The sequence below is a fragment of the Rhizophagus irregularis genome, chromosome 8 (assembly GCF_026210795.1).
Source record: "Rhizophagus irregularis chromosome 8, complete sequence".
NCBI lineage: Eukaryota > Fungi > Glomeromycota > Glomeromycetes > Glomerales > Glomeraceae > Rhizophagus > Rhizophagus irregularis.
This window is the reverse complement of record NC_089436.1, coordinates 4,436,393-4,461,568: the sequence shown is the minus strand read 5'-3', so window position 1 is coordinate 4,461,568 and position 25,176 is coordinate 4,436,393. Positions and strand designations below refer to the sequence as shown.

The 25,176-nt window shown below is 27.2% G+C and overlaps 5 protein-coding genes across 5 annotated transcripts; 1 reads left to right on the top strand and 4 right to left on the bottom strand.

Annotated features, from left to right (window-relative positions):
• Nucleotides 1–3,516: 3,516 nt before the first annotated feature.
• OCT59_028857 (uncharacterized protein) lies at nt 3,517–4,354 on the bottom strand. The gene has a single exon (XM_025320140.2). The coding sequence runs from the start codon at nt 4,245–4,247 to the stop codon at nt 3,936–3,938; it is 312 nt and encodes a 103-aa protein (XP_025172056.1). The 5' UTR covers nt 4,248–4,354; the 3' UTR covers nt 3,517–3,935.
• Nucleotides 4,355–7,434: 3,080 nt separating this feature from the next.
• OCT59_028856 (uncharacterized protein) lies at nt 7,435–8,992 on the bottom strand (the record flags this gene model as incomplete). Its single annotated transcript, XM_066147611.1, has 5 exons — nt 7,435–7,709; nt 7,779–7,958; nt 8,026–8,077; nt 8,156–8,235; nt 8,335–8,992. 5 exons carry the CDS (start codon nt 8,990–8,992, stop codon nt 7,435–7,437), a joined length of 1,245 nt encoding a protein of 414 aa, XP_065994303.1.
• Nucleotides 8,993–14,292: 5,300 nt separating this feature from the next.
• Nucleotides 14,293–15,097, bottom strand: OCT59_028855 (uncharacterized protein; the record flags this gene model as incomplete). Its single annotated transcript, XM_066147610.1, has 4 exons — nt 14,293–14,450; nt 14,664–14,781; nt 14,849–14,948; nt 15,027–15,097. 4 exons carry the CDS (start codon nt 15,095–15,097, stop codon nt 14,293–14,295), a joined length of 447 nt encoding a protein of 148 aa, XP_065994302.1.
• A 2,950-nt stretch (nt 15,098–18,047) lies between these two features.
• OCT59_028854 (uncharacterized protein) lies at nt 18,048–19,486 on the top strand. The gene is made up of 7 exons (XM_025320143.2): nt 18,048–18,174; nt 18,248–18,472; nt 18,548–18,627; nt 18,690–18,786; nt 18,860–18,949; nt 19,036–19,069; nt 19,176–19,486. Exons 1-7 carry the CDS (start codon nt 18,082–18,084, stop codon nt 19,310–19,312), a joined length of 756 nt encoding a protein of 251 aa, XP_025172059.1. The 5' UTR covers nt 18,048–18,081; the 3' UTR covers nt 19,313–19,486.
• Nucleotides 19,487–23,972: 4,486 nt separating this feature from the next.
• OCT59_028853 (uncharacterized protein) lies at nt 23,973–25,092 on the bottom strand (the record flags this gene model as incomplete). The annotated part of the gene is made up of 2 exons (XM_066147609.1): nt 23,973–23,977; nt 24,117–25,092. 2 exons carry the CDS (start codon nt 25,090–25,092, stop codon nt 23,973–23,975), a joined length of 981 nt encoding a protein of 326 aa, XP_065994301.1.
• Between the last annotated feature and the right edge of the window lie 84 nt (nt 25,093–25,176).

Here is a 25,176-nt window from a genome sequence, read left to right as displayed (position 1 = left end):
ATGGAAACGAAAAAAAGGGAAGCAAAAAGGGAAGCAAAAGGGAAGCGAAAAGTGAAGCAAAAAGGAAAACGAAAAAAAGAGAAAAAAAATAAACAAATAAATAAAAAAAAATATGACACACGAAAAAAAATAAAGATTCACAATGCAGGTTCAAAATTAATTATTTTCAAAACAAAGAAAAATTAGTATATTTATGTTTGTTTTTTATTTAATAACGTCGTACATAATTACATTATGCTTACAATGACATCTAAATTGTTCATTTCATTTAACTTTCGCAAATTATATAATAAAATTAACCTTATGCCAATTTTTTTTATATTTACAAATAAGGAAATAAGAATAAACCAAAAAAATTATAAATTAGAATTTACCTTATTCCAAATTTTTTATGTTTACAAATAAGGAAATGAGAATAAACCAAAAAAATTCTAAATTAATACAAAAAAAGATTTATTTGAAACATGTAACTATTTTTGAAAGTAGGGCACAAAAAAAAAAAAAATTTTTTTTATAATTAGCTAAAACTAAGGCCGTTTCAACTTGTTTGTTTAACGTGCCTATCCCCTCAATTTTTTTTTAAAATCTAAATGTTGATAAACATATATGTTTTAAATGCCCCTTAAATTTAAATTACAGGTTTCTGAATCTTCCGAAATTTCCCGAATTTTTCAAAGGTTTATTACATTTTAGTTTGTTTAATGAAAAACCTCCTCCCTCAACCTTTTCAGAAAATCTAGACGTTAAACAAACAATCAAGTTGGAACGGCCTAAGTAAAAAAATATCGGAAACACAATATGTCGACTGAGTCGAAGACCAAATTCACTCTCTATTGTAAACAACTGTGACCCATGGGTCACGGTCTCATTGTTGTAGTGAACTTCTCACTATAACTAATTTTAATCTCCAGCCCATAGGGTAAATTGTACTACGTGTGTATGCGAGTTTCGTGGAACACGTCGTCCACTAATAATCTTCTCCGCAGTCGTATTGTGTGCCTTCTAAATTATGCCGTCATATATTACAAACGAAAGATCCACAAGCGAAATTGCATAATCTAAAAAACTGTATATTGATGCATAACAAAAAAAAAAGGTATATATATATTTTTTGTATTCACATGAATTGTTTTATCCCGCATATTTGTATGTATATTATGCACTAATACATGCTAAATAAAACATGATCTTTTTTCCTTTACCTTTTGTGTGCCATAAATGGACCTCATTGATAATGCAAAAAATATATAGTTTTCGATACCAATGATAACACAAAATGAATTGGGATTGTAAACTTCTATGTAGCGGACATTGTATTAAGAATTAGATAAATTCGTTCCATGTGTAGAAAAATTGGAATCTGAAAGTAACAAACTCGTATATATTATATTATACTGTACGTTCCGTATATGACCCTTTAAGCGCTCCTATTACCAATACATGATACAATAACGTAAAAAAATTACTTTACAATGGTGTTATGCAACATTGGATATCTGTGGGTTCTGTTTTTCTATACATCAATAACGAATGGTACTTAATTCGGAATTTATAGATAAAGTGTATTGTAACTTCCAAATAATCTGTCCGTTTCCGTTAACTTATGTTCTGATATTTTGTTATGTTCTTCAGATACATAATATTATACACATTGATAACAAATTCCCGAATTAAGATCAATTGTTTACAACGTGAGTCCACCATTTCTTTTTCAACGAAATTTTGTTGATGATATTATAATACCGGAATAACACGAAATATTGAGTTAATTACGAATAACAAAATACGCAACATATTAAATAATATTAGTGGAATGCATTCATTATTCGGAAAAAACAACACGGTTACGTAATTGATAAGAAATTAATAACAGTTCGTTATATTACGTCTTTTTGAATGATATCTAATATCGTGTCTGGACTTCGATTTTCATTTCGTTGATTTCTGATTTAACTCCATTAATCTCTACAATAACTTTGTCACTTTCTACATTATTAGTAAAAAAAGTAAATACTACGTTTAATAGTTGTTTCAATTAAAACTGTTTTTTTTCTGGTTCGTGTTCTGAGTATAGAATACTCAAGAGAGCTACCGTCGTTTACGTTACAAAGCAATACCCTCTAGGCATTCCTTTCATTCCCAAAAATTAACTTGTAGTTTAAAGAACTTTAAAATAGCCGGAATATATATACCTGTTTGGGGAGTAATAATGCACTAGTTACAAATCTTAACTATAGCCCTGTAAAAAAAAGTCAATCCTTTTTTTTATTCCATATTTTTTTCCGTAAAAATCATATTTCCGGAATTAATAACTTTATATCACGGAATTTATCGAATTATTTACATTTTCCGTGAATGGATCCGTGAAAGGCTCATTTTCACGGAGTTTTTACAGAAATAACGGATAAAATTTTTTATAGGGTAGCAACTGTTTATATTGGTCGATATGCAAGTTTTTCAGACTACCCTTAATCACAATGCAGGGACTGCGTTTCACAGAATCGGCAGTGACTATTTTAAATTTTCGCGTAATGCTGGCTGACATTATTTTTAGTGAATGGCTGATTTTACGTAATTCTTGCCAAACCGCAGAATTATTTTTTAAGACAGAATTGACATTGTGTCACCGCAGAAAATCACAAGTACCATTATTAAATTAATGTTACACGCCTCTGATACAAATTAGTTGTCAACAATACACAGAACTTAGTCCCACAACTTGTTAAGCCAAAATTTTTGCGGATTAAATAATGAAATATATGATACAAATGGCTTAATCCATATTTTATGAGAGGTGCATATAACTTACTACATGTCATATAAGAGAATTATACTAATTTTTTAAAAAATAAGTCGTATGTTTTTCTTAATCTGGCTTTTATGGATCTGCTTGGACGAATTAGAAAAAAAATTAGCAATAAATTTAATTCTTAGAGTAGCTAATCGATTAAGATTTATCTTTAAACCTCCGTAGAGGAATAGTGTTCGATTACTACTTGGATTACTATTTAGATTTAGATTATGACACCTCACTGCCCTCCTTTAGAACACATTTATAAATAGTTTTTTTGAAGTTTTTTTGTAATTTATAATACGAAATCGTCAAAGCGGCTTAGATACCATCTTGAGGTTTAATATATATATATAAACCCGTTGTACAAAAAAACCGCCCAAAACATGTCGATATAATCAAAAAATAAATTTATTATGACGACCGTGTCCGTTCGCATAAGGAAATAATGAATTATGGCGAAGCATGAAATGATATGGCTTTTAGGGCTGAGTTTAAGATATCGCTGTGAAATTTGTGAGCAAAAAAAAAAAAAAACAATAAAATTAGTCATTACGAGATGTTTTATTTGAGTTTAAGTAATTATAATGAACTACTAATCTCGAATGTGAAAATTCTGAAAGTACAAAATTTCGAGAAACACAGCCGAAGTAGTATTAGGATATTCATTACATTCATTAGTACAGTACATTCATGTGAATTGAAAGCGAAGAAGAAAAAATTAAAAAAAAAGTAAATTCACATGAATTTTCTTTCTTCCATTCATTAGAAAGAAAAAAAAATGTCTTCGATAGATGAACCTACAGATATTTTAATATAAATTTAAAATTTTTAATAAATAAACAAATATTTTCTTTGAGAACATTAAAATTTTATGGTAATAATATTATTAGTATAAATAAATATTTATTTATTAATATGATTTATATCACGTAAATAATCTAGGGATACATAAATAATAAAACTGATAAATTTACTAGAAACAAATTATAATTATATAAAAGTCTAAATGGTTGCTAAAGTCTAGACTAAAGTTATATTATTGAGATTAACAAAAAAAATCGAAAAAAGAAAGTCATCTTTAACCTTCTAATATTTAAAGTATATAATTAAATATGTGAATTCTCCAAGGGGTCTTCATTATTTAACACCGACCGCCGACACGAGGAATGCGAGCACCAATTCCGATTTTGCATGCCAGGTTACAACAAGACAAAGTAGGAGCTTTGCAAAGTACATTAGGACATCTACCACGACAAGAGTTAGCGCGACACTTTGCAACAAGAGAAGCGCCAAATCTTCTAGCAAGATTGATAATAATAGCGGGCAAAAGTTTTGCTTCAACATCTCCTTTTTCATCTTTCTCTTGACGTTTTACCAAATGATCGTCAAGTGCAAAAGTAGCAGCAGCAAAAATGGCCAAGATGAAGAAAAGGTAGAAAAGCTTGAATTTCATTTTGATTTTTCTGTTAACTTTTGATTTTGTACGAAGAAATGAGTGTGGAATTAAGGTTTTTTTGTTAACCTTATTGATTTTTTTATGAAGAAATATTTTTTGATCGTGGTTAAGTCGTGTTGAATTGAGGGTATATTTATAACAAAATTTGAAAGCTCTTTCTTTTACATTTAAATTCAAAGAATGATTCAAAGAATATTCCACAATTTATATTTCGTGTAAATAAATCTTTTAAGAAAATTTACAGATTTAATTAAAAACGTATTCAAACTAAACAATTAAAGAGTTTAAAGGTGATTTTCATTGTCCATTTGTAGTTAATAATCAATTTTTTTTTAATTTAAGTTAATTAACATAATATTCATATTGTAATATTAATAAGGACAATATGTAAAAGATAATGATTTTGAATTGTTTCGATTGAGAATTTTCGATCAACTAAAACCAACCTGTGGTTCCATCTGATCGGATTACAACAACCAATAAAATTCGTGATCAAAAAGACCGATTAAACAATTTTGAATTGGTATAGTGAGTCATTGTATACCTTAAAATAGGCTAGTGGGCCATTGTTTATCCCAAAAATAGATTCGTATCACATTCTGCAATATATACCGCATATTTGTTTAAATTTTTAATAATATTGAATAAAATTATATGCATAAATATTTTCAACGATAAAAATAAATGCAAAAAACCCACATACGTTAAAAAGGAAAAAAATATATAAAGATATAAAATTTAATAAAAAGGCATCCAGAGCTGTACAGATTGACAGATCTCCATTGACGCAAATCACGGGGAGCGTTTCACAATTTTATATACTATAAAATCAATATCACGTGATTTGTATAAATTTTTTCTTAAGTGGAAATTTCAGTATCTGAAGTTTAAATTCTTTGAATATCGATTAAAAAGGATTATTTAATTTGAGAAATACTTGAGAATAATCGCAAGTGGATGCACTCAACTCTTTACATTTTTATGCCACCGCGCACGTTGATGCTCCAGTTAATGATGATAAAGGAAAGCGCCGAAATTTGATGCTAGAGAGGTCTAATCTTTGATGTTAATAATAATTTGTATGTTTCCCGTTCGAAAATATTTTTCTTTCCCTAAAAAAAAATTTTATCCGTTATTTCTGTAAAAACTCCGTAAAATGAGCCTTTCACGGATCCATTCACAGAAAATTTAAATAATTCGATAAATTCCGTGATATAAGATTATTAAGTCCGGAAATATGAGCCTTTTACGGAAAAAGGATGGAATATAAAAAACGGGGACTTTTTTTACAGGGTTATTAATGTCACTTAGAGTGTGTCATCTTTGATCATATTCATTTTGCAATTTCATTTTCCGGAAATCACAAAAGCTGGTGAAATTGAACAATAGAGGTTTTGTAAGGGTCGTTGTTGGTAGTTTTAGGAAAAAAAATTGTTTTGATGAGGAGAGATTATCATATTGGAAATTTTTTTGTTCGGTTCGTTTCCATTAAATTCATCATACATAATATTGAACGAATAATTCTTACATAAAATTATTAGTACTATATATAAAGGAAGCGTAGAATCTTTATATGTATATTTTATAACTGTTGTATAAGAAATCATGCTCCTTTAGCTCAGTTGGTTAGAGCGTCGTGCTAATAGAACTTGATCAAAGTTCTAACGCGAAGGTCACAAGTTCGACCCTTGTAAGGAGCAAAAAGTAAAAAAAATTTTTTTTTTTTTAAGCGGGATATAGATAAATATGACGTTAATCCATTAAATTCATTAAAGAAATTTGTGTAAAATGCTGTAACATCTCAAAAGTTATAAAAGGATACCAAATTTTACAAGAGTATCGATATATTTAGCAATTATTAGAATAAAATTCGTTAAAACTTAAAAGACATTAAACCTAACTTAAAACGTAATCATGAGTCATGATCTATATCATGTATATCGATAAATATATCGATACAGAAAATTATTTTTCCCAATTTTTTTTTATATCTCGTTTTTTTTTATTGAAAATCAAAATTTTATTTATTTTTTTTTTTTGAAAAAAATTCATTAATATGTTTCAACCTTTAAGGCTTTGAGATACAAAAATAATATTTTTTATATACATGTTGGCCCTATACGAGATACAAGTATATCGCACATGCTCTTTTTAATATCGGATCCGATATAAACATTTAAAATTTCTTTTTCCTTACAAAAGGAATTTTTTTTACGCTAAAAGTTTTGGTACTTTTGCCGTTCTACGATCAGAAAATATTTTTCTAGAAAAAAAAAAAGATATGTTGTAAAAGTACAAAAATTACGATGATCGTAAAATTTATTTAAACGATTACTATTAAATTCTACTGATATATATATAATATATTATAAGACAAGTCTGGAAAATGCCAATAAGGTATTTGTTTTTGAGTTTTAAAAAGTTACCAACGCAAAAAAAAACTTATTGAAACTTATTGGTAATTTGTATAGTAGTACATCGATAATAAAAGTTTTATACCAAACATGGTAATTATAATAATCAAAAATATCTCTTTTGTTCTTTTTATTTTGAAACTAGAATAAAAAAAGAAAAAAAAAGATACTATGATAAAAATATCCGTAGTTAACAAACACTTTGCATACAATATACATCATAGTATTACATAAATAAATCGGTAATCTTATTATGTGATCTTCGGCCTATAATTATTTCGAGTTTTCCGATTGGTACATAAAGATATGCATATAATTTCCAAATAACTTTTAACTATGTGAATTTTTGGCATTGCTGCGCAAATTATGTAAAGATCAGATGACTCGAAAATACATAAATAAATAATACAGAAAGTAATGTAGTACAATATTATTTGAGAACTTTGTGCAACGTCATCACAATGACTACGGTTCATGCGTACAACAAATTTTTGGCGTAGTATTACATGAATTTTCGAATTGAGTTCAGTTTAAAATTTTTTTTTTGGATGTAATTTTATTATTTAATAAAACATATAAGTATTTTTTTTTTTTTTTTTTTTTTGAAACTTTAATGATAATTCTACTATTTATGCTTATTAGTATTAATTTTTTTTTTTTTTTTCGTCACATCGGAAGTCAGTTTCCATCACATCGGAAGTCGGTTTCCGTCACATTGGAAGTTGGTTTCCGTCACATTGGAAATTGGTTTCCGTAACATCAAAAGTTTTTTATAAAAATAAATAACCTAATATAATAAATAAAATTCCTACCAAAACTCCGGCAATTATAATTGGTTTAATAGTCGTTGATGATATATTTGATTGTGGTTCTGATGAAATTGTTGGTGAACTTGTTTGTGTCATTGTTGGAGGTAATGAAATTGAAGTTGAAGGTAGTGGCAATGTATCATTTAAAGGTTTAAATACTATGGACCATTCATATTTTTCATTTGTCATATTAAGTAATAAAATATCACTTTCTTTTTCTTGTTGATAACCATATCCTAAAAATAATTGTTAATATATATGAACAAAATAAATAATAATGACGATATGTAAAATATCATATTTACCAAAAGATACGACCATAAAATTTCCGATTACATTCGCTTTATGATTATATCGATTTGCTGGTAATTGACCAGTAACATTCGGTACGTACCATTCTAAATTTATAGTATCTAATATATAAAGTGAATCCGTGTTTACAACATTAAATCCTCCGAATATTATAATTCCCCTTCCGTCCGATCCTAATTGGAGATGTATTAGTAAACGAAATAAAATAAAAATTAAAAACCTAACTCTTTTAATACTTACCAAGTACTGTAGAAAATAAATATCTTTTCGATGGTATTAATCCTGTAACTTTCTGTATTACAAATGGAATATACATATATTAATGTATGTAATATGTGAACATTTATTTATAACGTTCGTAATAACTTACGTTTGTATTCCATATATTATTAATCGTATCGTATGAATATACCACGTCTAAATCGAGAGCTTCTTTACCATCATTACCACCTAAAGTAATAAAACTGAATAAATATTAAAGATCAAAGATAAAATAATAAATAATAAAAATTTATAATAATAATTTTATATATATATATATATACTTACCAAAATAGATTATATTTTGATTTGGTAATAAAGTAGCACCATAATAAAATCTAGGAGTTGGAGCATTAGTTAAATTTCCTATATTATAAACTAAATTTATCGTATCTAATATAACCATATCATTTGATATACCAAGTTCATCAGAAGTTCCACCAAATAAATAAATTTTACCATCATTATAATTAATAATAGCTTCTAAATTTTTTTTACTTGTAATATTAAAATTATTTAAAATTTTAGGAATAATCCATGTATCACTTTTTGTATTATATGTATAAACTAAATTTAAATCATTTTCATCATTTGAAAAACCTCCATATATAAATATTGTATCATTATTTATTCCTCCTTTAGCTGATGCAGCAGACCAACGAGTTGGTACTTGAATATTTGATAAAAATTCCCATGATAAATTTGTTGTATCAAATGATTTTGAACAATCAAGATAAAAAAATTCTTTTAAAGCAATTTCATTTGTTGTTGGATTTGTTGTTATACTTTCTCCTCCTAATATATATAATTTATTATTAATATATGTTGCTGTATGAGATATTCTTTCTTGTGGTTGAAGTGATTTAACTTGTGATTTTACTACTTCAAATATTATTTGAAGTATCATCCACCATAACAAAAACCATTTTAATGATCTTATTAACATCATAAATATTTTTTTTAAAAAAAAAAATTTAAAAATGAAAAAAAATATATATATATATATAATTTTTTTTGAAAAATTAGAAGAAAAAAAAAGGTTATGTATGTAATTGAAAAGGTTATTAATATACTAATTGTGTTACGGATTGAATTTATTTGTTTCGCAAATATATATGCATTATATCTCTATTAAGTAGTAATACAATTACAAAATCTTATACAAATTATGTGATAAATATGCAATCACCTAAGAAAAAAAAATATAATAAAATAAACAAATAATTTCACAAATAAGAAGAGGGGGTTTAATTTTTTTTAAAATATGCAGGGTCAAAATATAAAATGGTCGATTTATTCTATAATAAAATAAATGTTTTAAAATATGAAACGAAAGATTTTTCTTGGCATATAATAAATTATTTGAAATAATGACTGAAAATTGTTTTATTAAAATAATCATAACGCGCAATGGTTAACTTTGGTACTTTGGTTTTACTTTTTCATTTTGATATTATAAAAAGTACTGTAGATCATTACGCAGAAGCTACTTACCGAATACCGAGTATTAAATAAATAATGTAACATGATAACATGATATAAGCGGGTGAAATTCAAAATATTTATCTAAAAAATTCGAAATTTTATTATTTTTTTTAAAAAAAAATGACAAAAAAAATGACGTCAATATTTTTTTTTCCTATGAAAAAAAAGTCCGAGATTTTTAAAATGTTCGGGTGTTATCCGGAAAACTTTCGGAGTATGTGATGATTCATGTTTATAAACGTTATGATATTCCGATAATATTCCGAATATTTTCTACGTTTCCTGACGTTTTTCCGAAACGCATGAACGCCATGTCTTTTTTTTTACGATCAATGAAAGATATATTTTTATATAAAATATTAAATATTACTTTGTGAAACTAATTAATAAATATAAGTTCTTAATTAATTATTTATAAAAGGTAAAGTAGATCATTCAGTAATTTATTATATAATACCCGCCAAAAAAAAAATATTACGTAAACATACCCCTAATTTTTTTAAGTAACACATTAGTAATAGCTTTTGTAATATTCTATCACGTGATATCATCGCGACACAAAAAAAAATGTAATTATCGGAAAATATTAAAATTTTAATAAAGAAATAATATTGTTTTATTCCGAGTACACTATCACTAACATCTGTTTATAAAAAAAAAAGAAAATATTAATTCATAAAATTATTTTATTACATTATCTTATCATTCAAATAAACTGACGATCAGGAGCTGCGGCGTAAAGGTTAAAATAAAATAAAAGCCATAAAAGCCATATCGCTATAATATTTATAATATACAAATCGCGTCTCATAAGTCTCATAATAACAACTAGATTTACTTTATAAACCTTATAAGCGGACCTTCAAAATTTTATGCATGATCCAATATATCGAAGCTTATTTTTCATCACATGATCACATGATCAATAATATCAATAATCATGAGTCATCTCTTACAGATTACTATTGTTTTGTTTGATCATGACGCGATTTTTGGCTCTGACTATAGCAAACTCGCAAACTCCGTGGGAAAAAAAAATTTTGTATGACAATTTTTTTTATATAAAATACCTCTCCATCCGAAAATTTTTTTTAAAAAATATCCTTCTCTTCCAATAATGTTTCTTTTTTTTCAAAAAAAGGAAAGAAAGCTCGAACAAAAACTTATTTTTTTCACATAGTTACCCATCTTCTTCGTGGTTTTCTTATCCTTTTTGGCGTTTCAAACACTACGCGTAGGATATTTTTCAAAAAGTTTCTTTTTTAAAAATTATTATATTTTTAACTTTATTTTGTTTATATATAAGAAACCTCACTCACACACTTTAGTGCGGTAGTAACCTATCTTCTTCATAGTTTTCTTATTCTTTTTGGCGTTTCAAACACTTTTATTAGATCTCCTTTTAGGCCCTTTTTTCTTTTCGTCTCTCTTTAGGTATGTGGGTAGTGTGGGTTGGGAGTGGGTGTAGTGTGGGTTGGGAGTGTGGGAGTGTGTGTTGGTTTGTGTATGTGGTGTTTCATTTTTTTTTCGTCATCTTTTTTTAGGTTTACCTTCTCTCTGTCTAGGTCTTCTCTTTATTAGATCTCCTTTTAGGCCCTTTTTTCTTTACGTCTCTCTTTAGGTATGTGAGTAGTATGGGTTGGGAGTGTGGGTTTGTGTGTATATGTGGTGTTTAATTTTTTTTTTTTCGTCATCTTTTTTTAGGTTTACCTTCTCTCTTCTCTTTATTAGAGCTCCTTTTAGGCCCTTTTTCTTTACGTCTCTCTTTAGGTATGTGGGTAGTGTGGGTTGGGAGTGCGGGTGGGTGTGGGAGTGTGGGTGTGGGAATGCGGGTGGGTGTGGGAGTGTGAGTGTGGGTTGGGAGTGCGGGTGGGTGTGGGTGTGTGGGTTGGGAGTGCGTGTGGATTGGGAGTGTGGGAGTGTGGGAGCGTGGGAGTGTGGGTTGGGAGTGCGTGGTGTGGGAGTGTGGGTTGGGAGTGTGGGAGTGTGTGTGGGTTTGTGTATGTGGTGTTTCATTTTATTTTTTTTTTCGTCATCTTTTTTCAGGTTTACCTTCGCTCTGTCTAGGTCTTCGCTTTATTAGATCTCCTTTTAGGCCCTTTTTCTTTTCGTCTCTCTTTAGGTATGTGGGAGTGTGGGTTGGGAGTGCGTGTTGGGAGTGTGGGTGGGTGTGGGAGTGTGGGTTGGGAGTGTGGGAGTGTGTGTGGGTTTTTTTATGTGGTTTTTCATTTTATTTTTTTTCGTCATCATTTTTTTTTAGGTTTATCTTCTCTCCATCTAGGTCTTCTCTTCTTTCTTTACGTCTTCCTTTCATACAAATTCTGTATTGCCCGGTACCTTATATTGCCGATCCACAAGATAAGCATAAACTGGTTTATAATATTTTTCTTTTTTGAACATAAACTCTGACGGTATTTTTTAGTTTATAAGCACATGTAATTAATTTCACTATTTTATTTGTTTGCTTTACCAACATAAAAATTTAATGTTTAAATATTTGATTTTATGTATTTGAAAATAACAATATGTTTTAATACTTTTAAATTTTTAATTGAACGTCAAATTTTGTAATTACTATTTATTAATTAATACTTATAAAAAATTTGAATGAGTAATTTTTTGGATGAAATTGGGACTTTGAAAATCTTTTGACAAAATGTTTTTACTAAAAAAAATCAATCATTATAATTTAATGCCGCAAAATCTTCTCTTACATGGCAGGACTATGATAAGGATCCTCAAAAAAGTCATTGAAATTGCCAAATATAAAATACAATCGCAATACGCATACTTTATCAGAAATTGGAGGAAATTATGTTAAGTGGGGTGGTTAGTACCTGATTGGTGGTCCCTAATAAGGGTGACGTTAAATCTTATTTGTTTTCTTGATAGACTATTTATAAATTTCCTTTTGCTAATTAAACGTTACAGTGACCTGTGTTACTCATACATCAGTGCTCTTTAATTTATAGGTATTCCAAGTTAAATTCAGGTCAATATGATTGATAAGTCAATAATTTTATTATATTTTTAATTTTATCTATTTCTCCTGAAAGCGTATATTAATAAAATTGCTAGTTACATAAATAAATTAAATTGCATAGTCCAAATTGTAAATAATTTCTGCTATATTATGTTCTAAAATTAAAATCAAATATACTTAGTAAAATGTAAAATTAAACAATTAATCAAAAAATATTTTGTATAGTTTAATTATATTTGGTCGTACCATTTTCTACATAAATACATTATCCCTCAAATACTTTCTGGATTCAATTACATTCAATAACGAAATACAATGTACACGTCTCCATCAAGTCGATCGTTTTAACTTTTAATAAATATGATATTTTTACGAAAAAAATTCTTTTTTTTTTGCATTAAAACCTTTTTTTTAAAAAAAAGTATGAATATTTCTTTTTTTTTTCTAATACGGTAAAAAGGGTTTTTTCATAATACACAGTATGTAAAAAATAAAAATGTTTCACTAATTTTTCGCACGTCTTATAAAATAAATTTATTTCTCTATTAGGCGTATAATAACTGACACAATCAATTAAAACATGAACTTTTCCATTTTTCCATTTTTTTTAAGATATGTATCACGTCAATAATGTTTCAAGATATCATATTTTCTATATTTTCTATAATTAATAATCAGTAACGCCATTCATTGTTGAAAGTCTCCTAGGGATACAGACATTTGAAACTTTATGGTTAATATAGGCAATATAGGCGTTATCCATCTTGAATAAGTCTAGAGCCTGTAGGCTGCTCAATACTTTATATGTGTCTTTTTGAAAAGTACTTAATAAATAAATTAATAAATATATCATGTATATAATATGTAATAATCTCTTAACAGATGATGAAAAAGATTTTATCATTGAGAATGGAAATCTTGATTTTTAATTTAATAAATTTAATAATGTTAATTTTAATTTTATTTTTATTTTCATTTTATTTTACATTAATTTAATAAGTAGAAATTCTGGAATTGGGATTGTAGTTGTAGATGCTCTTGATTAACCTAATATCATATAAATTAAATAAAAAGATAAGTATACTTCTAACATACAAATAATTATCTTAAAAATTTATAAAATATTTATAAAAATTACTTTTTACCAGATTTGCATGCCACAAACAAGTTTTTTTGAAGGTTGTTATAAGGAAGGTACATAATTAAAACCTCATTCGGAATCAATAGACCTTATATCAAGTCCAACAAAAAAGGCTTGAAGTAAACAAGAAATACTGGTAAAATAACTATAATATAACTACTGTGCTCGGAGATGTATTACCTCAACATAGTATGAACTTATGTGTCAAAAATATATCTCTGTCTATGGTATGGTACACACCATCCATATATACCATAAGGATGGCTGCCCTATGACCATTACTATACTATCGTAATAAACTGAATAAAAACTAACTTTTTGCATTTTATTAAAAGGTTAAAACTATCTTACGCAAAACAGCCTCTCTATAGGGACCCAGAATAATGACTCAATTGACCATCAAACCAAGTACTCCCATAGAGGGGCTAAAATACGGTGGTGAACATACCTCACCTCTTAGTACTAAAAATGCATGATCTAATATATTGCATATAAGGCATCCAAAGTATACCTGCCACCATGATCCTCTAATAACCTTAATATCGTCTACCACGACGTCTAGACCTCTGCCCTGATATATTCCAATAATTATTATTATTATAGCAGCAACAAGAACAATTTAAGTTCTGCCAATCCATTATTCCATGGCACCTTGACGAATAGCCTCTTCATTAGGTGGTGGTGGTGACTGAGAACGTGGTGCTCTATTATCTTGCACCATTTGAGAGGTACCTTCCTCTACAAGAACCTGACGACCAGCCTCGTCAGGATTAACAATCTCATCATTATGGTCATCTGCCCATATTAAAATAAAATAAAGAAGGGTGGTTAGCAAAGCTAAGTACATCAACAATATCACGAGTTGTTTGACGTGTGTAATAACTACAAGGTACAAAGACCTACATGGTACCATGATAACAACGTAAAGATACCATTGATAAAGTAACCCCCTTTAATAACCAGGTTGCAGTCAACGTAAATACGTTTAACGATGAACACTATACGTACCAGTCGTACCATCCTGAACAGTGTTCTGTAATCTTCTAATTTGCTTCCTTCGAGCCTTCTTAACTCCTTGCTTCATCCGAACAGCGAAACTTTTTCTTTGTACCTTTGGCATGTTAAACTGTGTAAATTTTTAAAAAACTAAGACGTAAATATAATTACGCAAATAAGCCCCTGCCTAGGTATACCAATGAAGGTATCCCAGGACAGGGGCAAATATCATACGAAAGGTGTTTTACACCACCCTTAAGGTGAAACTTAACCATCAAAGTGGTCAACAATAAATACCTAGCATTGAAAAGAAACGGGTAAACCTAAAAAAAGATGACGAAAAAAAAAATAAAATGAAACACCACATACACAAACCCACACACACTCCCACACTCCCAACCCACACGCACTCCCAACCCACACACCCACACCCACACTACCCACATACCTAAAGAGAGACGAAAAGAAAAAGGGCCTAAAATAAAGCGAAGACCTAGACAGAGAGACACTCCCACACTCCGGAACCTCACATAATAAAATAAATAAAAAACTTTTTCTATAATAAAATAAACGTTACAAAATATTTAGCTTTTGAACGATATTTTCTTATTAAACAAATATACAGGTTTCATAAAAGAAAGTTTTCATAAAAGAGGGAGAAGAAAAATTTAACGAGAGCAAACTAAGAATTACATAAGATTTATACGTTTTGTGGGTCATACGAACGCGTATTAATCGTGAGAAAAAAATTTTATCCACATGACTCACATGATATACTCCGAATATACTTTAAATATGATGACTCATTTATCGTAGAGTAAAAACAGACAACAGCCTTTTCCTATTCGGTAATCTGTCATACTCTCTGAAATATATTGTTAAAAGTGCCCCATAAACTCCCCAAGTAAATGATCATCAAAACGCTCCTTTTTGGTTTTGATCTACATGAACCCTACCTCCATGGGCTATATATTTTTTTTTTCATTCAAAAAAAAAACAAAGAAAAAAATTACGTGTTACCCTACATATTTTTTCTTCACATATAAAAAAATTTTTTACGTGTCACTCAATATTTACAAAAAATCGTGATACCGCAATATAAAATTTATTTCTTTATATAAAATCCATAAATTTTTATGTATTATCTATATAAAAAAGGATGATGTGGCCTTAAATAATTACATATTACATAAATTACTCGTGCTTCTAAAAAAAAAAATTCCCAAAATAGGTTTTTTCCAGCGATCAAACTCCTATATTATTAATTAATGAGAAGTTTTTTTTATTAAATTTCTTTTTTTTGCAGGTATCGGTAGATTGAGTCCCAGATCCTGAATGATATGACCGGTAAGTTTTGAAACGTTTCATTTTATTCAAACTCTTTAAAATTTTTTCTAATTTTGTTTTGAAGAAACTAACCATTTCTTTTTTGTCTATTTTGTAGGTATCATTTTCGAATTTTTATTTTTAGGTCGGACTTGAATTTGATGTTTCTCTTTAGATATAGCGAATTGAACTTTGAATTTTTTTTATAGGTTTCGGCTAGACTTATCTTTTCTTTAAAAAACATTTCATGGATGCCTCCCTGACTTTACTTCTATGTCTCAGCATCTTTTGGAACGGATGATTAAATTTTTATACTTTAAAATGAGAGACGATTTTTAACGTTCATTCTTTTCAGGATACAGATCACGTGATTAAAAATTGTGAATTTAATATAGACCGAACTTTAGCTTTTTTTATTTATTTATAACTAGAAAACCAGTGAATCATTAGGATCCATATTATGAGAATATCTTACAAGTTATTTAGTGGTGATGTCTTCAATTTTTTCTTTTTTTTAATATATACTTTTATAATTTTTCACGCACAAAAAAATGTTGTATCTACATGACTTTTTTTTAATTAATAAAAATTGCCTTTTTTTATTATTATTTTATAAAGCAGATTTAAAATCGGAATGTTTCATACAAAACAAAAAAAAATCATGAAATAATAATTTGAATTAAGAACCTATTTTGGTTTTTTTTTATAAGACAAAATCTAAGTCACTATACACCTTCAACAATAAATACGAAACCAGAAATCCTGATTCTGATCTATTTCCAAATCACTCGGATCTCCTAAAACAACCCATAACCAGCATACTGGCGGCCTTCTCTAAACTACAAAGATTATATAATAAATTTACAAAATAATATTGGCCTTGATTAGCTTGTGTATACTATGGAGAAACTTCTACTTCTTTGCCTTAATAGGATCATCTAACCGTGGATACTGGATGGAAATTTATTCGCTAGTTATAAATTTATAAATCCGATAGTATAATCGTTTATAGTGTTTATATAATCAGCTAGGCACGAAAATCTGAGTACCGCAAATCACAGTTCACGAAAAAAATAACGAATATACAGTATTACAGTACTTTTCCACTTTTTCCCAATATATATTAATTTTTTCTGTTTATTTATTTGATTCTAGAACGTGAAAAAAAAATTCTTTTACATTGTTATAATGTTACTTTAAAAGAATATTATTTAAAAAAATATTTTTTTAAAAAAAATTTTTTTCGTTCTGCCTGTCTTAAAACAAAAAAAAATTTATTACGCCATAGTGAATTATACGCTTGTAAAAACATGATAAAAGATATAAAACTGAATAAAATTTTTATTTTGTCATTTTTTATCATTTTATATATTTATTATTTTACGAGTTTTTTTTAATACCTACGAAATATTTGTTAATGCCAATTTCAAATTAAATCTAATAATCATGTCTCGAAACCATACCTTATTTTGTCTTGATGACTGTTCATGATTTGAATGTGATTTATGATTACCAAACAAAGTATTTTTATATACAAAGAAATTAATAAATCAGTCAAATTGTTATTACAGTAAAATAAATAGTAGAACTTGACATACGAATAATAATGCGTCAAAAAACAATTTTTTTTTTTAATCACAATATCACAAAAATTTTTAATTTACGGATACGGAAACTTTTCTCGTTAAACAGGTCATAAAATTTTATTATAAAGGTGATCATCTCAAATTTTTAACAATATTTTATTAGAGATTTTAAACAAATGTAAGCAGTTATTAACGATAAATAGTTAATAGCTGGGACAGAATGGATTTTTCAGTTGCTTCGCGTAATTACGAGCACAATGCCGGAGTAGAGACATAAAAATGTATCATATCTAAATATCTAAATAATGTATTTTGAAAGCTTTTGTGTTTGTTATATAAATTTTAGTGAAAGTAATTAAATCCTTATCCTTTGATCGTTAAACGTTTAATTTGTAACGCCCGCAAAAATATGTCGTGACATGTGACATCATTTGGGTGGTACTAATATACTAATAAATATAATAAATAATTTTCACGGATCAACATCGAACTAAACTTTTCTTTTTTAAATTTTCAGTATGGATGATCCATTAGAAGAACAGTTTACTTCGGCCTATACATTTCTTAATAATCATCCCGAAATTAATTTATCTAATGAGATTAAACTTAAAGCAAGTAAAAATAAATTATCCTTTTTTATTAATATTATTATACATAATAATTTTTTTTTTTAAAAAAAAACAGCTTTATGGTTATTATAAAGTTGTAACAACAGGTAAAGTTGATACAGCAAAACCATCTTTATGGGAAATTAGAGCAAGAGCTAAATGGGATGCATGGAAAGAAATTGAAAATACTCCAACTGAAGAAGCCATGCAAATGTATGTTGAAATTGTTGAAAAAGCAAATGTTGGTTGGAATAGAGATCAATTGGATGATATTGCTATTGAAGATGAAACTAAAGAAAAGGTAATAAAAAAAGATGAAGGTTTTTTTTAAATTTCATTTGGATTATTCGGATTAACTTGGTCAAAATATTTAAAGAATAAAGAGAATACACAACAAGAAAGAATGAAATATGTTTCTACAATGTCTTATGAAGAAGAAGAGGATGATGATGATGAGTTTGTATCCCAATTTGATTTTACCAGTAAAAAAAAGAATTAATTTAATCTTATATTTTTAGAAATGATATTTTTTCATGTACAAAGAAAGGTGACACTGCAGCAGTGAATAAAATTTTGGATTCAGGTGAAATAGATGTAAATGCAAAAGATGATCAAGTATGACAATTTAATTTCTAAATTTTTTTTTTTTTTTATGAAAAATTCATTGTTTCTTTAAATTATTTTATAGGGATTAACGCTTTTACATTGGGCAAGTGATCGTGGTTATTTGGAAATTGTAAAATTATTGATTGAAAAAGGAGCAGATGTAAATATATTGGTAATTATCAATTTATCAATTAGATTTATAATGTTATTTAATTATTGTATGTTTATTATATGCATTTATTTTATGGCTTCTATTAGTCTGACGAAGAAAAAGAAACACCTCTACATTATAGTATGTTATAAAGATTTTATAATTATTGATTATTATTTTTATGTCTATTGTTTTATGTATAATGTTCCACGAATAAATTAATAATAATTGGGTAAATATTTTTTAGGTTGTATTTCAGAACATTTAGATTGTGCAAGATATTTATATCATCATGGAGCTAATTCACTTATTAAGAATTCTGAAGATTTAATTGCATTTGATTATTGTGATGCTCAATTTAAAGAGGAAGTTATCAAAGAATAAATATTCTTTTAATATTGCATGTTCTATTTGACCAGCTTGATAAGTATGTTGTATCATGAATATATGTCTATGGTTTCATCAATGTTTTTGACATGGCAAATTTTTAAAAATGAGATAATTATAAACTCATGTTTAAAGTTTTTGAATAAATATAATTATTTTTTAAAGCAATGTAGTTTAATACTTATCATATGTATTCCAAAATTCTTTCCTAAGTTCAATTTTTTTTTTTTGTGTGGATTTATAGTTTGGTATTTTGTACTATATAACTTTGCTATATGGTTTATACATGTTATTTTTGATGAAAATTGTTATTTTAAATTATGAGTATGGAGTATTTAATTTTAAAAATCTTTACATTATTTAAATTTCAATAAAAATGGTTTAAATTACATTATTTTTCATAAAATAAAATAAAATTTTAAATCTGAAATATGAATAATAAAATTCAAAATACTGTTATATAAAATAATTTGGCGCTCATCAGTTTGCCATAATGAAATTGATTAGGCAGTAAGATTATTAGTAAAATTCAATTATTTTTTATTTCACAAGATTTATTTAAATTTATTATAATGGATTTAAATTTGTTATAGTATGGTTACTTGACTAGTACCTTTTTGATAAACAATCTTTCCTACTTCATAGGGCTGATAGTTTTTAAGAACTCTCATTTTATACTTATAAATTTTGTTAGGTGTTCGCCAAAGTTATTTTATTTTTTTTTAATAATATCCATTATATTATACTATTATTCATTGATTATAATTGATATTCAAAAAAATTATTTGGTGCTTTAACTATAATATCTTTTTGTGTGAAATTGTATAAATTGTATAAGAAAGTCCATGCAACAATCCTCTCCATAACGTAATAATTTGCTTTAGTTCATTGCGAATATGTTTGAGGACTATTACTTTGTAATATTGTATTTTATATATTTTTAATTTTTTTTTAACTTATAATGGATGTCATATTTATAATTTAGTAATTTTTTATCTTATGGCTATTATAGCTTTGTTCTTTATAAAAATTAGCCTTCGGGCCATTTAATCAGTAATCATCCAGATGCATTCTGAATATCTGAGTTGAAAATAATTATGATTAAATTAATATTTGTATATATTTTTTTTTGCAAGAAAATATTGGCCTTCAGGCTATTTTAATCAGTAATCATCCAGATGTATGCATTCTGAACATCTGATTAGTAAAAAACAACTAGGTTTAAAATAATTATTATTAGGTGTAGATTCTTTTTAAAATAATATTTGTATATTTTTTTGTTGTGAGAGCAAATGGTCTTTTTAATATTAATACACTGCCGAGCGGTGCACCAAAATCGTAAATCTCGGTGTAGCCGCATGGCTGTTCGCTCCCAAGTTGACTCTACCATTTCGTTACCACATTCTTTAATATTTTTTTAAGTTATTAATTGCCATTCTATCTATATATTTGGAATCTTTAAGAAGCCAAAAATTCTATTTGATTTTAAAATTGTGTTTGGAAAGCCAAAAAAAAAAAATGATTAATATTTTTGTAAAAATTACTTTTTTTTACATTCAACAATATAATTATAAGAATAAAATATTTTATTTTTAGGGTTTAATTGGTTTTATTAATTTTATTTTATCTTTGTTACCAATGAATTCTTCCTTTTTATTCTTTTTCAATTCTCTAGTAATAAATTTGTATGATATTTTATACTTATTGAATGAGAAATAATTAATCTGTTTTATCTGGGTGTAATAGATATATTTATACTTTTTGATTATTTCTTGTTCTCTTATTATATTTTCTAATAATATTAGAAATTGTAGTAATCATGATACTTGAATTATCATCCAAATTGGTAAAATAATACATTTTTAATTGTTTTTAAATAAAAATACAATAATAAAAATTTGTTTGAAAAATTGTTATTATAATTTATATTCATCAATTATATATATGTTTTATATTTACAACGATATACAACGATTTGTATATCTAATTAGTATATGTTAGAATTATATTCTCAAAAAAATTTATCAATGTATAATTATAAATAATAAAATTTTTTTTTTTTAGCAATAAATAATGATTTAAATTAGAATATTCTATTCTTAAAATAAAGATTAAATAAGAATTTATATTAAGTTATTAATTAAAATGTAAATATAATAATTATAAATTTAATAATCTTTATTACGTTTTTTGGCTATCAACATATAATATTTTATTATTCTTAATTTAAATATGACTATAATAATTCTTTTTTTATAAAAAACAATTCAAAACCTTTATTAGATATTAAATTAAGTCAGTTAATATTTGCATTTTGTCAATGGCTTCCACACTCAGTTATGAAAGGTATTATATATTTCAGGATATTTAAAGTAAGATTCGGCTATTTAGGAACATTAATAGAAATATGCAAGTAATGTACTTTGTTTTATAATTAATTATTACTTGTATTTATTACCAAAAAAAATGATTTATATTACAAAGCAGCACCATCAATTTATAGTTAAGACTTTTAGTCGAATCGAATACGATAGAGCGATCCCAAAATTTTAAAATTGATCAACATTTGATATTGATTGGTCTGAAATTGCGTGCATTTTTAAGATCTGAAAACTCAGGAAAGTGAAATATTAATTTCAGTTCTATAATTTTCAAAAATTGATGATTGTTTGATTTTCAATCAATCTAAATCGACCAATTAAGTCGATTGATATGGCGATGTGTATTAATCAATCGCTATGTATAATAAATAAGTACCAATACGCAATATTATATAATGTACAACGAAAACGCGACTGTTGTTAGATACATTCTAACTTGTATTAATTAACAGAATTATTAACATCAGTAAGATCACGTTACAAAATTAAAATTTAAATCGTAGTGTTTCGATCCGTATTACGGTTAACTTAGGTTGGAACTACTAGAATTAATACAAAATTATTGGAATAATAATATCCCGGCTGAAATTATAGTCTATTCAGAGCTGAAATTATATATTTTTTTTTCAGCCATAATCTCTTGTGAATATTTGAAGTCATGTAGGTAATAAAAATATTTCATTTAAATCAATTTCAAAAATCAATGTACTTCTCAACCAAATTAAACAAACGATCTAAATCTTGATACGTGTTTTTCAGGCCACATTACCTCATGTAAGACACTCTGCTTCCATTTTCGCAATATAACAAATATCTCAGGCATCACACGTACAATACATTGATTTTTATATACTGTAAATATTAAAAAGTCCTCTGTCAGTAATAAAACCCATCAAACTTTTGAAATTCGGTACATATCCCGCATCATACTTTAACCCACTTTAAACCATTGATCTAATGAAATCAAATATTGTTACGAATGCAGAAAATAGCGTCGGGAAATAAATCACTACTATAGCTGTATGCCCAGTACTTGCAGAGCCCTTAGGATATTCACCACCACCATCTTTTATATAATTTTCACCTAGATCGATCGCATATTATGATGGCAAAGTAAAGTAATCAGTAATTGCTCTATGCGTACATGACTTTCATAATAACCTAAAGGAAAAAAATTATTAATTAGTTTCAAAACGTAAACTCATCGAAATTCCCAGAGGAGCACGCAACCACCATAAAAAATAACAGCGTAATCCAATTTTTTTTTTTTACTTGTGAGAAGATAGATTCTCCATCACCATCTGGTTATTGAAAATTTATGATGTATCTTTTTTAAAAGAATAAAATGTTTATATACATATATGGACTATCAGATTTCAGATTCGCAATAAATCATCCATAAGAAGGTGAAATTGCATGCGAACATTATAGTTAAGGCAATTAATTAGAAAAAAAATGATGGTTGAAGACATATGATTTCACGTTTAACAAATTACTTTTATCTGTTATTATTATAATTTTTTCACTGATCGATGGTGTTTTATTTACCAACAGGTAATTTTCTTTTAGTATCATACGATTGAATGGTTACTATATATATATAGTACGATCTTATAGAAACTGTTTGGTCACGTCATCACAGATTTCAATTGGATGACTATATTGGTACAGACAGCTTTAGTTTATCGATATCTTTGATGATTCATCATTTGCATTTATCCAGCGTATACCTTATCATTTTAAATTAATAATATCTTGATTCGCTGATGCTAATAAAAACAAATACTAGTAGTTTAGTTAAAACGATTAATAATAATTTTTTTTTTTTGGTAAACCATTTAAATTTATTTGTAATATAATACAAAGAAAAATTCTATAACTCCCATTCGCCACTCCTGTTATACCAAAACCTTTGTTGTTCTTCTCCAACTACAAACAAAGTCGCCGACCCTCTCCTTTAGTCAGTCTAATTGTAATTACTAACAGTTACCCCTTTATACTGTTGCACCAAAAAATAAATTAACTACTCCAAAAAAGAAAAAAAATTTGTAATGGTCATATTGATAATTAAATTTGATATCGTGGTACTCCACGTACATTTTTTGTAAAAATAAAATTTTACTATCTATGATTTTAGCAATAAACCCACATACACGAATACTATCCTAAAAAATCTAGATAATACTAACGATTATTAATATAACTTATATATCTAAACACCATAGAATAACGTGACATAATTCAATGGCCAAAATTCTTTCTTTTTTATTTTTGAATCACACTTAATACATTTCATGAATAAAAAAAAAAATTAAATAAACATTAATAAATAGACAAAATAAATTATTTCCCTTCCCACGCTCAATTATTTTATTCCCCCCCAAAATCTTCAACCATTATCCTTTCACTCTATTACTTACTTGTAACAAGTTTACTGAGAACAGCCAAATAACAATATTGAAATTGTCCAAGAGTTTGAACCATGGTTCTACGTTGTTCTCTAAAATAATTCACAAGATATTCAATTATATCAGTAGGATCATCTCCAGGAAGCGGTAACATAGCCAGGCAACTATCAATAGTACAAAATGTACCAGTTCTACCACATCCCGCACTACAATGAATAATAGGAGGTCCAATCTCCTCATTTAATTCACTTTGATGTTTTTGTTGAAATTCATTTGTTTTACCAATTAAATTTAATATCATTTCAGGTGAATCTGGTACACCATGATCAGGCCATCCAACAAAATGTAATTGTGTTACTTTTCTAATATCGACATTATCTCCCATGATCCCTTGAGAAGCATTAATAACGCTTACATGAGAGTTAGACTTCTCTAAACGAAACGTACGAATTAAGCTAGAAGAACTTGGTTCTAATTCTTCAGATTCCATTTCAACTTTGAGTCCCAATTCTTGAAAAATCATCGGGTTACCATTTAAATCTGGCCAATATTTAGTACATTTAACTCTACCCTTTTCATTTTCTTTAGTTAACATCACAACAACATGACTACGTTGTTCCCAAACCATACACCAAAAATCCTCAATAGTATTCTCCAAAGGACCTTGAGTTCCTATGTATCTACGTAATTTTTGAGGTGCTTCAATATAACTTGCATTAATATAATCGGTATTATTACTACTACGCTTACTATGCAACTTAATACGATTACGATCAAATGGTATGATATCTGAATATCTATTGAATTTCATTGAAATTTTACTAATTGCGGTTTTTGCACTAAACGGGCTAGATGATTCATTATAATGATTGATTCTTTCTATTTCCGCTTGATTTAATTTAGTAAATTTATTTGATAATGTTTCTTGTTCCAAATTTTGTGCATCCGATAGGAAGAGTGGAATATTCGGTAGATGTTCTTCCGACATTATTATATATTTTCTTTTAAGAAAAATTTTTTTTTGTTGAATTAATTTTTGAATGATAGAACTTTCCGTTTTTATGATCTATGA

Coding starts and splice junctions, on each gene's coding strand:
- OCT59_028857 (XM_025320140.2), bottom strand. CDS start 4,247: ATGAAATTCAAGCTTTTCTACCTTTTCTTCATCTTGGCCATTTTTGCT.
- OCT59_028854 (XM_025320143.2), top strand. CDS start 18,082: ATGGATGATCCATTAGAAGAACAGTTTACTTCGGCCTATACATTTCTT. Junction 18,628..18,689: donor GAAGAGGATGATGATGATGA/GTTTGTATCCCA, acceptor TTATATTTTTAG/AAATGATATTTTTTCATGTA. Junction 18,950..19,035: donor GAGCAGATGTAAATATATTG/GTAATTATCAAT, acceptor GGCTTCTATTAG/TCTGACGAAGAAAAAGAAAC.